The following is a 14,704-nucleotide window of genomic DNA, read 5'->3' as shown; positions in this document are numbered from 1 at the left end:
CTAGTCCAAACAATCTGGTCTGTTCTGAATATTTCTAGAGTTAACGTTAACTTAACTCTCAACTGAAAAAGTTTTGAAAGAAAATTTGAAGGCATTCTAATATTTAACATGTGTGATGTAATATGGTAAAGAATAAATGTTTAAAATTTTTATTTGTATTAAAAAAGCTTTTGTTTACTATTAACATATCATGTGAAAAAATTAAAGGAGCCCACTGGCTGTTATTTTATATTTATCAGAAATACATGAAAACAAGGGGTAAAACCTTATATTACATAAGCGCTAAATGTGTAGTGAGAAAAATAGATTTGATTGCTAACAATCTTAATTTAGAGACACTCACGTCCTTAAAATTTTTTTAAAGCATCACGCAATAATGAAAAATATATTTATTTTGTATTAGCGAAGAAATTTTTGTTGTCTTGTAGAGAGGGTAGTAATAAAGATAATCTGTCTTCACTAAATGATTGCTCTTATATGAGGAATCTAAAATAGTCAAACTCATAGAAGTAGACAATAGAATTGTGATTACCAGGGAATGGGTGAAGGGAGAGATGGAGACTTGTAGTTCAATGGATATGAAGTTACAGTTATACAAGATGACTAAGTTCCAGAGATCTGCCCTACAACATAATGCCTATAGTGAACAATAAGGTATTGTTCACTTAAAAATTTGTTAACAGGGTAGATTTCATGTTATGCACAAACACACACACACTCAACAAAGGGTTACAGGAAACTTTTGGAGGTGACGAATATGTTTATTACCTTGATTGTGGTGATGCTAACACTAGTCTATACATATGTCCAAACTCATCAATTTCTATACATTAATTGTGTGTTTTTTTTGTGTACTGATTATACCTCAGTAAAGCTGGAAAAAATTAAAAATTTAAAAAATAATAAAAATAATAATGATAATCTATACCCAAATTTTCTTCAACAGCATCCACAGAAACTGAAATAGAGCGTGAGCCAAGAGCTCTTTGGAAGAGATCTGTCAGTGTCCTCTGCCTGTTCTAGCAATGCCTCTCTTTTTCTAAGATCTCTCATTTGATACAAGTAGAAAGTTTCTTGTTCCATAGCAAATTTTCATGAAATTTATGATTTTTTTCACTAGGTAAAAGAACTTCTAGAGTCTTCTATTATTCCATTACCCCTGGATCGTGCTCTCTATATTCCCTGGATTGGGCTGTCTGACATCACTGAGTGACGGCTGGCAGCCCACATATCACACTATCATCACCTGTGCACACTCTCACAAATCATTCTTCATTGTATATTAACAATTGAGTGACTTTTTAAATGGTTAGTAACTTCAAGTGTTTTAGAGTAAGCTTGCTGTTTGAATGTTAGCAATATTTCAACTTATAGAAAAATGATCTTGCACAGAACAATGGAACTTTTAAAATGAAACTTGCTTGCAATTTACATCCTTCTATCTTCTGATGGCATTATGTAGAGGATTCTTATGCCCCAAATTAGATTATAGTCTTCCTCTGGAAAAGACCATATTTTGTTTGTTTGTTTTTTCATATGTCCCACATTGTTTAAAATGGGACTGAGCACACAAAAACTATATTAGACCCTTAGTCTGTACTATACGTTCATTACATATACATTCAAGACTACTGTCAGAGATCCTTGACTCCTGCAGGTCCGTGGAAGACTTTTCTTGTTTTAAATAGATCAGATTCTTAGCTTTTCTCTGCCTCAGACATTTGGAGAAGATGATGAAAGCAGTGGTTCCTCTTCTCTCCCACAAAACACATAGATTTGAGGAACTGCTTTATCCAGATCTCTACTCCAACCTTTCTTGTTAACTACAGCCATCATTTCCTTAGACTTCTTTACTTTCCTTCAACTTATATCACTGGTAACATCAAAATAATTAACAAGATTACTGCCTAGAAGTAGAGAATAACATAGCAGAATTTATGTACAAGTGCTAGGTAGTCTGCTAGGTTCATTCACCAGCTACATGACTGCCCGACATCAGCTTTTCAGTGTGGGGTTCAAGAATTTCTAGAAAAAATTCTAAATTGCAATTTGGTAGAGTACATTTTGGTTACCAGTAAACAGTCAAATTTTTGAAAATTAAATCTGCTGATGACAAGGGTTTATTCCAAATTAATAATTATTGATTAATGATTTATTGATTAGTCTGGGACATGGAATAAGCAGAGAAAGTAATACTTCAGGACCTTATGCAAATGTAAAAGGGAGGGAACAAATATTAAAAGCAGTTAGCATGGGAATCTTCAGTGCCTGCCAATATCGGTTGTTTGGGAGAACCAAGCCTCCCCAATTCCTTCATCTCTGGTCAAAGGAGAGGGCCCATGACCCATGCTTGGCCCTGTCACAGTAATATGTCTCCTAGTTACAGGACTATCCTTTATAGGCCTAGGAAACAAGCAAGGCCTTGGAGAATGCTACCTTGAGTTTAGATACATACATGTGGAAAGAGTCTCCTTTCTCTTTTCCCTTTGAAATATGAGACTGAAGAATATAGGCTTGGGGCTTCTGGTGGTCATGTTTCCTGTCATTTAGAAAGGAGAGAGGGAGCCGGAGAGGAAAAGAGAGGGAGAGGGAGAGAGAAGGAAATACATTGTGTCTGAGCCCTTGGATTTAGCTATGTCTAAAGACAAATTCACTCTGAGTTCTCAGTTACATGTGCCAATAAGTTACCTTTTTGACTTAAGTAAGTTTGAGCTGGGTATTTGTTACTTGTGACTGTAAAAGTTTTGAATTGTGCATATTTTGCATCGTGCCAAGTAGCTATGGTTTAGTGTCTGGGTGAAGCAGCTTCCCAAGTTCTTGAGTCATAGAGCATTGAGTGTATCCAGATGTGTGTTTTCCTTAATTCCTTCACTGTGAAAGTCCTAGAGCCTATCAATTTGATGTACGGTACTTGAGTTAGGTTATTTCTTACCAACTTGTTTTTTTCTGTTCACAGTGAACCCTCCCTCATATGTAACTGCCTCATATTAGTTGTCAGGTATTAAAATGCACAGATCGTATCTCCATCCTCTTGTCTTAGTCAAAATTTCTAACTGATGCTGCATTTTTATATTGGATATTTATGAATATTTTAGCAAGTATGCTGAGTTGCAGAGACTAGCATCCACTCAACATAAGTAGAATACATTTTCGTTTTGCAGTATTGTGAATTAATTTTGATTATTTGGTTTTCTTTAGCAAAAATATGTTAAAACACCTTGAGCCTTCTAATTGACCATATTAATGACCAAAACTTTTATTATAGTTTAAAAAGCCGTGGCATGACCATATGGTCATTTAATGTTTTCTTATGTATGGTGTTGAAACAAGAGACCCTTGAAAAATCTCTTATTGGAATGAGAACTCTTTAACAATTTCTTATAAGTATTTTTCCTTCTGATAGAAACTAAAGACATTTATAAATGGTGACTATTCTCTATAAGCAAGGTATTCTAGGCTCTTGCAAAATTAAATTTTCCAGAAAAAAAATTTTTATGTTGCAACCAAACAAAAGAACACATAAAGTTAGTAAAATTCCCTTGACTATTCCTTTTTTATTTTCAAAGAATATATTATTGTTGGTTAATGTTCTCAAATGAATGAATGTTGTTTGTCATCATCTTGAAAGTTGGAATTGGATTTCTCCTCAGGGCCCCACTTTCTTCCTGAGGAGATAAAACTTAAAGGGTAGAATTCATTCTCCATTTGAAACAGTCTCTTGGTTGTGCCCACAGAGCTTGGCTCTGAAGTGCTATAAACCTCTGCATAGTTCTAAAACTATGTGAGCTCTGCCAATCAAAGGGTTCTGAACAGCTCAGATGGCAGAGACCACAGTAAGAGTACAAGTATTATCCATATATTGCTTTGATGGATTTTGTTGAAAGAGGAAGACATTAAAACATTTCTGTCTAAATATACGACTTTTAGAGATCTGAAACTCCAGGTCATTGTGATTAAAAGAGTCAATCATTGGCCTAGAGAAGGGAAGCAAACCTAATTTTGGAATATCCTAAAGTAAACGGCTATTGTCTCAAAAATAGAGATGAAGTAGGGGAACCAACTAGGATTCCTTAATGGCAAGCAACAGAAACTAACTCTGGATAACTTAAGTAGAAAAGAAAATTCACTGGCTCATATAATAAGTAAGTTCAAAAGGCAAACTAGCTTATACATAACTGAATCCAGTGGATTACATTGTGTGAACAGTACTCATTCTTCATCTCTCAGCAATGTTTTTTCCTGTATTGGCTCCATTTTCAGTAAAGTGGCCTCCGTATGGTATCAAAAATAGTCACTGATAGTAGTAAACTCTATCCTCTTTTGCTCTCACAATTTCAGAGAAAAGAAGAATACCTCTTTCTTGATTATTTGACTGGGATGACTTGGATCTTGTGAATATTCCTGACCCAATCACTATGGCCAGGGAACAGAGTACTCTGATTTGGCTGGTTTATGTCCCCACCTCTGTGTGAGAAAGGCAGATGAAGTGATTGACAGCTCCAATGGGTTTGAGACAGGGATCCATAAAAGAAAGGAGGAGAAGAAGGAGGAATAGGTTGAGATGAACCTGTGCCTTAGTGGTGATAGCAATGACTTTCTATAGGAAAGGGGCTGTGCAAGGGGCCTGACAAGTTGTGACTTGTCACAACAATTTGTAACTAGTTCTGCTTTATGTCTGAAGCAGAGAGAAAAGACATGGAGCTGGAAAAAAGGGAGGAAGGAGACACAAGAATTAAGCTTAGGAATTAACCTCTGCTGATTACCTGATTCAGTTATTGCTATTTCTGATTCTCTGCCACAATGAAGACTTTACTAAGGTGGAAGTTTCTTTCAGTTTCTATCTTTCATTTTGCCTTTTAGGTGGACAAAAAAATCGTAAGAACTGAGATAGGAGTTCTTCTTCGCCTCTCACATCCAAACATTGTAAGTGGTTTTTAACCTACCTTTTCAAATAATCTCCAAAGTCATAGAATGAGATTTTTGTTCTTTACTGCACATGCTGATAATGAGCAAGGGCTTCTCCCACCACCAGTGAGTAGCCACCGTGACCTAGCTCTTGTCCTCATCTGATCGCATTTTTCAATTCTTTAGATGAATAAATCTTAAAAATAATTTGAAAGGATTTCAAAATGGACAGATAAGCAATATATACCACTTTATTTTCATAGATAAAAAGATAACCAGAAATTGGAGAGTTTTGCTGCACTCTAATAAAACACTGGCTTTTTCCTTTTGTGTGCCTATCTTATTAATATACCATTACTGAAAAAGCCTGTGAAGAAAATACATTGCTTTCTCAAGTCATTTCAATCTCCTTTGAGAGAGTGTCTGCTTCAGAAACAATGTGAAGATTCAAATAAATGATGTACTTGAATGGGGAAAATAAAATGTCCTTAGAAGCTCTGCTCTAGGCTATATCCAGACAAAGGCACTGAGAGAAAGGTCTCGCAGAAAGCTTTCTTGAACCAATGAAGTGAAAAGAACAAAATCATTTTCCAGGCCATAACTTGTTTTTATGAATTGAGGCAACTACTTAAAGAAAATATTTTACTCATTTCTGTGAGAAAGTTATGGTATCCAGTAGGATCATCTGCAGTACATAGGCTCCAGGCAAAGTGCTTAATTTCTGAGTTAGCAATGCATTCAACTATAGACAACAGAAAACTTGAATATGGTGATCTAAACAAATATTTGCCTTATGTTATAAGAAATCAGAAGGCAGGCCGTTGCTAACATTGGTTCAGCTCCTCAGTGATGCCCTCCAGGACCCAGATGCCTTCCATCCATTGGTTCTGCCATCTTCAGTGCACTAGCTTTCATCCTCATGTTTTCCCCTCATGGTCCTAAAATGGCTACTCTGAGGTCTTCACAAGTCTTTAGGTTTATATTCAAGACAGAAAGATGTGGAAAGGCCTTATCAGCAGAGTCTGATGAGAAGAGTAAAAGCTTTTTCAGAATTTCCAGCTGCAGCAGAATTCTCTTGAGATTTTATTGGCCAGAGCTGGTCACAAGATCATCCTTAATGGCACGAAGACTGAGAAATTGAGGAACAGGGTTATCATAAGTGGCTGAGCCCCATCATGATCCATAATTTGACGCTAGGCACCTTGCTTCCCTAAACAAAATCAGAATTCTGTTTGTGATAAAGTGGAGGGAGAAGGGCTTTGGGTAAGCAATTAACAAAATTTGCCACATACAATCACCACTTTTACATTATTCATCTTTTTTCTTTCAAAGAGTTAAGTCAATGTGGAATTTCCCTCAAATGTAGATCAGTCCTGGTCACTAGATTCTTAGATATGTATTGAGGAAAATATCCAAAATTGGATGAACTATCAGAATGTGATGAAAACCCTGTTATGGTCAAGCAAATCACTGCCACCACTGTTTTTTTGAAGATCCCTTCACCCATCAGCAATTTTTTAGCTGTTGAGGGATATCCTTTCCATACAGACGCACTTTAACCTGGTCCTGTTCTGCCTTAGACCCCTATGGAGAGAAAGAAACATTTGCATCTCTAGCAACCATGATGCTTTCAAATGGTGTAGGAAGTTCTGTTTGTGTGCTTTTGTTTTTTAATTCTGGAGCAATTCAGAAACTGGGATGTTTTGGCAAAATTTAGGAAGTGTTTCTAAAGCAGGTATCTTTCAATTGTTAAAAGGAAAAATATAAAAAACTCAAAAGGGCCTTTGAAGAAATGAGGTAACTGATAAAAACAACTGGAGAGTGACAAATGGCTGCCTGATACTAGAATGAGGAATCTTTATTAACAATGATCTAACATATTACTAATACAGAGAATGTTGTTTTAACCATAGTTTTAGCTATTTCCTGGAAAGATGAAAATAAGTAATCTGTGATTTTTTTAAATATCTTTCCCCAGATAAAACTTAAAGAGATATTTGAAACCCCTACAGAAATCAGTCTCGTCCTAGAACTGGTCACAGGAGGAGAACTGTTTGACAGGTGAGTTGGTCTTGGAAATCCAACCACAGCAAGGTTTCACTTCCAGTCACCGAAAAAGAATCAAAGGGAAGTTTCTCCTGAAATGTTTCATGATGACATATCACACCAGTTGATAGATTCTACTAAAATAAAACTTAAGAGGAGTGTAGAAAGGAAGGAGAGTGATATTTGATAAGAGGTGAGTTGATGAAAATTTGGTATGCTTAGTGAGTATGAAGAGATACACTGTAATATCTACTTACTTTGGCAAACATTTACTTCCCCAATAAGAAACAGAATTTCTCAAGTCATACTAAATCTAAACTAAATAGTAAGATTTACAAGAATATTTTGTGAGGAAATGTTTGATGAAAATTATAGAAAGTTAAACGTGTATTATAATAGTATTCTCTGTTATGATCCAAAAGCTCATAAAAAATCAATACTCTTCAAATGATTATTTTTAGCCCTACTTTCTCTATTAGGCCATGTAAAGAGTTCCAAGTTGCAGAGTAAAACATGTTCTGTTATATCCAATTATAGCCAATTTTAGTTGTCTGTTCACATGTTCATCACTCAAGGAAGAGGTTTGAAGACGGCAGGGAGTATGCCTGGAAAGCTAGCAGAGCATAACATAGGCAAACTATTTGTGCAGGAGACACAAGCTTTAAGTTTCCAGAGCTTTCCCACCTTCCCTCTTCTCAAGAGAATTCTCTTTGCCCTGATGGGCTCTTCAGTGCCCTTTGCTGCGCTCATCAGGATAATAAAAAAAGAATGGAATTGGAAGAAGACAAAGAGACTAAGTAGGTCTATATTAGAAATGGTAAGAAACTGCACTGGTGTAAAGGTCTTGTTGGTTAAAGAATGGGTTAGGAGACAAGTGGGCAGACAGAGACAGAAAAGAGATTGAGGGAACTGCTAATATAGCCAGAGTGCCTGGAACACAGTAAATTCTCAATAAATATTTGTTGAATGAATGAATAAATGAATGAGCAACTGCTACAATGAATGGACTCTGAGGAGACAGATATCTGAAGAAGATAGGTTTAGAATGTGTTGGGAGAGGAACACTCCTCCCCTCCCTTCCCCCTCCGACTCCACCCAGTTCTATTTGCTGCCTCTCCAAGAGCTTCCAAAAGTATTCATATTGGTTTTCAAAGATTCTGTCTGTTTTTAATGTTACCTAGTGCAGATTTGGATCTTCAGGTAAGAAGGAGCAAAATGGCCCAGCTTGATTGGAGCTACATATGTATCTTCAACAGATGATAACAATTTTGTTAGTATATATATTGAAGTTTCCTTAGAACAAGTTATGTGAATTATCAGACTTTAAAAATTATAGCATTTAAACTGTATTCATTCTTTTCAAATAAATGAATCAACCGAGGGAAGTGAGCATTAGTAGCCTAAAGGCATACACTTCCCGTGGCAGTTGGCAGACAGTCAGTCAGACTCATGGTTCTAAATCCTGGCTTAAGAGACAAGTAACTAACCTGGAGTGATTTGCTTAACTTCTCTGAACCTCAGAACAAATTTGAAGCAGTTCTGTGCTGGTAAGGAAGCCGAGACACTGACCCACTATAAGGACAGTCTTGTTCTAAAACCATCATGTTTCCATGTGCTTAGTCAAGACCCTTCTGGACTAGCTTATTTGAATGTTGCTGAAATTTGCCAGTAATGGCTCCTTTTTCAACATTTCTTTAGCTGACTCTTTCATGGACATATTCCTTCTTCAGGTACGTTAATAAAGTCCATTTATAGTTAGATCCTGCTGGCTTTGGAGCCATGAGATCTCTCTAAGGACAACTAAATATTACTCTGCTAGTTATGGTCTAGCAGAGAGAAATCTCACGTTCTTTAATTGTAAATAATTACAGGACAGGGATGTCACACTAAACCTGTCATCTACCAATAGCACTTACTATTTCCCGACCTACTTCTATTTGTTTGAATTATTTTGGAATAGAGTCTCTTCTTCCCTCTTTCCCAACCTTTCTTTCATGAAAGAATTCTGGTTCTCTCATCTTGTAGTCTAGTTGATTTTGAAGGGATAGAGTTAATTCAGCTCTAGATAAAAACGAAAAACTGAATGCTGTTGATAAATTTCAGTGACAGAGATAAATGGGTGAAATATTCACATTTAACAGAAGACATCTAAAGAATGGCAGGCAGCGAGTAAAGCACTCAACCACTCTGTAAACTCTTAGTGGTCTTAGATGATATACTTTTTCCCCCCAAATGTTGTCGTCCACATCATTGCCATATCTGAGATGAACTTGGTTTCTCCATTAAGTTACTTGATTCTACAGTTATCTTTAAAATTGTATCAAGCTGAAAATATATCCTGCATTATTACCCATGTATTGCTTTCTTTCTTGAGAGTTAAAAATCGTAATATGGTCTCTTTTTCCTGTACTTAGGTCAAAACCAAATTTACTTAATTGTGATGATAAAAATTCATTCCTGGTCTAATGATGACTCTAATAGTATCTAATGAATGAACTAATGGAGTATTTGATGAAGAGATAATCATGTTAGTCCATTACAGTCAAAAGGGTTGTATTTTATTAGCAAAAGATCTATTTTATGGTGCTTCTAAAAAATTAAACATAGTAAAAATCCAAGTGGAATCTGCTGTTTCATGTAGAATATAAATAATAAATTGCATAGGACAGTGATTAAAATTTTGGAATAAAATCAGTGATTTTTGTGTCCAAGAAAATCCAAAAAAATGTTTCAACAAAATTATGACATCATGGGAAAAAGAACACTCCCGAGGTTTTCTGCTCCATCCTTCTCAGTCTCATCACAGCTCAAAAATTCATTGAACTTTTTAAGTGGACAAGGTGTGAGGCTGTTTGTTTTAAGAGTAAATTTTCAAGTTTTTTTTCTTTCAGAAAATCACTGTATTTTAAGGCAACTGATTTAGCAGTATGCTTATGTTCTTCTAATTAAACTAAAAAATTTTTTTGGATTTTTGTCGAACTCCCAGTATCAACATATCTTGTGGATTTTTAAATTGTCTTGTTTTTTCTGTTTTCTTCTTGTGCTTTTTCTTGCCTAATTATGCTTGTTCAAATGCCAAACATTATGTATAAAAGGTTTTAGAATTTGAAGTTTTCAGTGTTGTCACCTTCCAAAAGAACAGATTTTTTTTTTTTTTTTTTTTTTTTTTGCTGTAGCAGGCTGCTAGGGTAAGGGACAGATTAATACAGTCAGCTATTGGGCTGATTTGAAGCTGGGCTTCCTGAGGTCTGGTCTATTTCTTGTCAACTCTTACTCATAGGGTTTTGCTCTTTAAAGATCCCAGTTGAAGCCAGGGTATTTTACCAGAGCCCCCTTCCTTGACAGCCCCTCAATGCCAAAGTCTGTTCCCGCCACCCTGTGAGGTGGCCAGAAGCTTTGTTCAGCTCCTTGGCCTATCAGCTGCTGATTTAGGATCAGTAAATGCCTGTAAAGGGAAAGCAGGGGCATCAAATGTCAGGTTTGCTTTGCTGGGTTTTTCTTCTCTCCTAGATCTTGGCTCCTGAAGCCTTCACTTCCTTGGTAACTCTCTGATGTCTTCAAATATATTTTTAAAAAATATTTTGTTTGGCTTGTTTTCGTTGTTCTGGCCTGGAGGCTTGTCTGCCTCACCATGCCTGAGGACGAAAATTCAATACATATAGTTTTAAAAGATCTTTCACAGACACTAGTGCACTTTCCTCTTTCATGTCAACCCTTTGGGGCAAGCAGGATGAAAAAGCATTATCCCCACTATACAGATTTGGAAACTGAGAATGAGTAAAAGTAAACGATCTGCACAAATTAGATAGCTGGACTGTCTTCTGGTCCAGCTGTTGCCTGTTCATATTGTCTCACTGTCTTTCTTTTTAAATACAGTCTCTTTCACATAATTTCCAAGAAAATAAACTATTGTTCCTTTGGTTTATGGATAATCTGTGGTGTGTTATGGAGAACTCATGATGTATTGGTTGTATATATGCAAAGCTATATGTGTATTTAACCCACTGAATCATGCTTCAAAGTTTTTGAGGTATTATTATCCCCATTTTTTCAAGAGCATAAACTGAAGAAATTGATAAGTCATAAAGTCAGGCTTGAAACTCATGTCTATCTGACTCCGAACGTTTTTTTTTATTTCTCATTTTCCCCAGACTGAACATATTCTTTTTGTAAACTACAAGTCATCAATATGCAAGAGAAGTAGCGGCTATGTTTGGGGACTATGCGTTTAGCCTATTAGTTACCTGACAAAGTCAGAGCGTATGTGTCCTAGCAGTCATCTCTACTTCAACATTTTCAAGTCTCTTACTCTTGGTGGAAATGCACGGAATTTTTAGGACATTGTCATTAGAAAAATATTGCAGAAATAGAACTTAGAGTTTTTCTTGCTTCAGTCTCCTTACTGTTGTGTCGTGGTTGGTATTTTGGTTGACCAAACTCAGAACACATCTGAATTTGTGAAGACTGTTATGCCAAAAATTAGTCATTAATGTAATTGTCTAAAGAGAAGATCTATAAAATATGATTGTCTAAAAAAGACAATTAGTCACTAAAATAAGGGGTGTTTTGAGTGCCTATTGGGGTCCTGGCAGTGGCAGGGCATTTTAGTAACCATGACCTCATTTAATCCTCACAGCAACACACATACAAGGTAGGCCTTGTAATATACATTTTATAGACCAGATAACTGAGGATCAGAGAGGTCCATTAACTACCATTAGGTCACTCAGCTTATATTGGATCTAATAATAATAACAACAACAACAATAATTAAATGAGATTGGACTCAAGGATGTCAGATTCCAAAGCATGTGATTTTTATACCATGTCATGTTGCTGCTGTGTAGGCAAATGCTAATACTCTTTTACTTAAAAATAAAACTTCAAATTAGTAATGTAACATTTTGTCCTGCTTGAATGTTGGCTTAACTTAAATATTAATATGTATAGATTTGTTTTGCAACCATGGATATTTTAAATATATCTTCTCTTGATGCAGTTTTATCTGGCTATATGGGAAGAAAGCACATACTTTGCTTTGGACTAGATTTATAGTCTATTTTTTCTTAGAAGCTTGGCTGTAAATGAAAGGGTAAAGATGAGACAATAGAAGGGGATACAGGATAACTGGAGGCTTGTTTATTATTTTAAGCTGGCACACTGGGAACACATTAATTTGCTGTTGGGAAGGAGCCCAAAGATGGAGAAGCAGGAGAGATCTGTGTGAGGGGGACTTATATTTGGAACAACATCCCAGAGAAGATATGGCAAGAGTGAGATCTAGAGTCAGATCAAAGGGTTTGTTTAAGATAGAAAAAGTTTCTCTCTTTCTAAGAAGCAGAAAGAGTCAAGATACAGAAGGATCAAAGGACCTAGAATAGTCAAAACAATTTGGAGAAAGAAGAACAAAGTTGGAGAACTTATTATTGAGGATGGGATATAATTTTACCCCACTTACAAACTGTTAACCTATTACGCTTTCATGGATGTCGGAAAAAGATATACGAGTCCGAGGTCAGAGACAAAGGACATTACCCTTCATGGCTCAGCAAACATCATGGGAGTCAGCAAGTTTGTGTCATTTCCCCTTGCCCTTTCAGATTCTGCCAGGGCAACACAGTAGGCCCGGATAGATACTTGCACATGGAATTGAGTATGTTACAAGAGAGGAAATACGTAAATGTCCATGAACTAGTAAATGAACAAACAAAATGTACAATGGAATATCATTCACATATAAAGGAAAAGGAATGTTCCTTTGATTATACATTACAACATGGGTGAACCTCAAACATTATACTAAGTAAAAAAAACCAGACAAGAAACCATACATATTGTATGACTCCATTTATATGGAATTTCCAGAAGGGGCAAATCTATAGAGACAAAAAGCAAAGCTGTGGATGCCTGGGGCTGGGAATGGGAGTGGACTGGGGGAGAGGAGAGTGTAAGAGGTTTAAGTAATTCAGACTTGATAGGCTCTATTTTTCCAGTAGTGTTGTAGAAGAGAAATTTATCTCCTAACAATGGCTGAGTGAGAATGGAGTAGGGACTTGAGGAAAGAAGTGGTGAAGTTGGAAAGTGGGAATGTGAGAACAGACAAGGGCAAGAATAAGACTTTTGAGGAGCACTGAGGGTCTGCTGAAGCCAGCGGCTGTGTGTTTTTGGGGAGTCTGGTCTGTGGTATTTTACATTGTTGGCTAAACCTCTCCATATCTTTCATGCCGTTTTTGACAGCATCTCTTTTTCCCTTGGTTTTTATCCTACTTTTTGGTTTTCTCCTTCTTGATCTCTTTCCTGCATTCCTCTTCTGCTTTCCATTCCTTAAATGTCCACCTTTCCTAAAGCTCTTCCTACATTCTCCGTAGGTGAATTGGACACTCTCTTGTGGCTTCAGCGACATTGGTGACTGCTGTCTCAGCAGAGGTGAAAACAGTATTTTCAACAATCTGCTAGACATTTTCACTTACAAGTCCCAGAGGAACTTCTAAATCAATAGTCTTCAAATGAACTCAGCATCCTTCCCTCAAATCTCAATCTTGCTTCCCCTCCCTACCTCTGTGAACTGACTTAACAACTAAGCTAGTCAGCATTGATTTCTCCCTCTTCCTCTCACTTCTCCCTCCCATAATGCTTTCTCTGAGCAGCTCCAAAATCCACTCCCTCTCCCCCTTCCCATTGCTTCTGCCCTTTTGAGCCTTCACATTCTCTTTTCCATTGCAATAGACTCCTAACTGGCGTTCATTAGACTCCTAACTGGCATTCATTTCACTCTCGTCCATCCATCTGTGTTTAAAGCACAGATTTGATCAGGTCAGCCCAGAAGGCAGCTCACTACTTTTGGTTCAAGTCAGTACTTATTAAACGTGACAAACAAAACCATTTACAGTCTGGCCTCACTCTACCATTCTAGCTTCACCACCCACTTGAGTCCCTTCTCACCACCATGTTAACCAGAGTACATTGTCATCATCCTCAAGGAGCTCAGGGTCTAGAAGTGGCAAAGTAAAAATGTTATATGGACCCTAATATTATTATTATTATCATTATTATTATTATTATTATTGTTGGTTAGGAAGATCAGCCGTGAGCTAGCATCTGTGCCAATCTTCCTCTGTTTTGTATGTGGGACGCTGCCACAGCATGGCTTAATGAGCGGTGAACCCCGAGCCGCCAAAGTGGAGCGTGCGAACTTAACCACTACACCACCAGGCCAGTCCCAACCCTAATATTATTTTTCAGTACTACCATCACCTCCCAAAAAAAGTGTATTAGGGCTATAGAGACAACTACACTATCACAAGATAAAAAAAGAATAAACAAGGACAGGGACTAAAACGAAAATAAAGATAAGAATCGGTACACAAAAGACATATCATAAGATACTTTACATTTGCTAGAGGCTGGCCACAAATTTGGCTGTAAGTATTTATGTGGGGATGATAAAAGCTATAACTGGGGCATAAACACGGTACCTTGGGCACAAAATATGGGGGTCTTTTAAGTCAGAAATGGCTTCAGGGAGGAGCAGATTCTTTTGAGCTGGATCTTAAGTGAGAAATTGGAAATTAGCAGGTAAAGGGTAAAGGGAAGGATGTCCAAAAGCAGAGCACACTGGTGGGGCTAGACGTGAGTATCTTAGCCTTCATTTTAGAAGCCGTTCTAGACAGGAGGCAAGCAGTTGCTAGGTACTTGTCAAATGAATGATTGAGTAAGCACTGTGCCCCTGGACAATTTATATAACATCTTTGGG

The 14,704-nt window shown here is 36.9% G+C and overlaps 1 protein-coding gene across 1 annotated transcript in view; it reads left to right on the top strand.

Annotated features, from left to right (window-relative positions):
• Window positions 1–14,704, top strand: part of CAMK4 (calcium/calmodulin dependent protein kinase IV) — a 224,858-nt gene that overhangs the window by 135,610 nt on the left and 74,544 nt on the right. The window contains exons 3-4 of the mRNA XM_004420320.3: window positions 4,861–4,923; window positions 6,884–6,966. Of these exons, the coding sequence (XP_004420377.2) occupies window positions 4,861–4,923; window positions 6,884–6,966 (146 nt within the window). The remainder of the gene's footprint in view (window positions 1–4,860; window positions 4,924–6,883; window positions 6,967–14,704) is intronic.

Source organism: Ceratotherium simum, chromosome 4, assembly GCF_057802395.1.
Source record: "Ceratotherium simum simum isolate JZ-2026a chromosome 4, ASM5780239v1, whole genome shotgun sequence".
In the NCBI taxonomy this organism is placed as follows: Eukaryota; Metazoa; Chordata; class Mammalia; order Perissodactyla; family Rhinocerotidae; genus Ceratotherium; species Ceratotherium simum.
The sequence above is the reverse complement of the archived record's forward strand: the minus strand, read 5'-3'. Positions and strand labels throughout refer to the sequence as shown.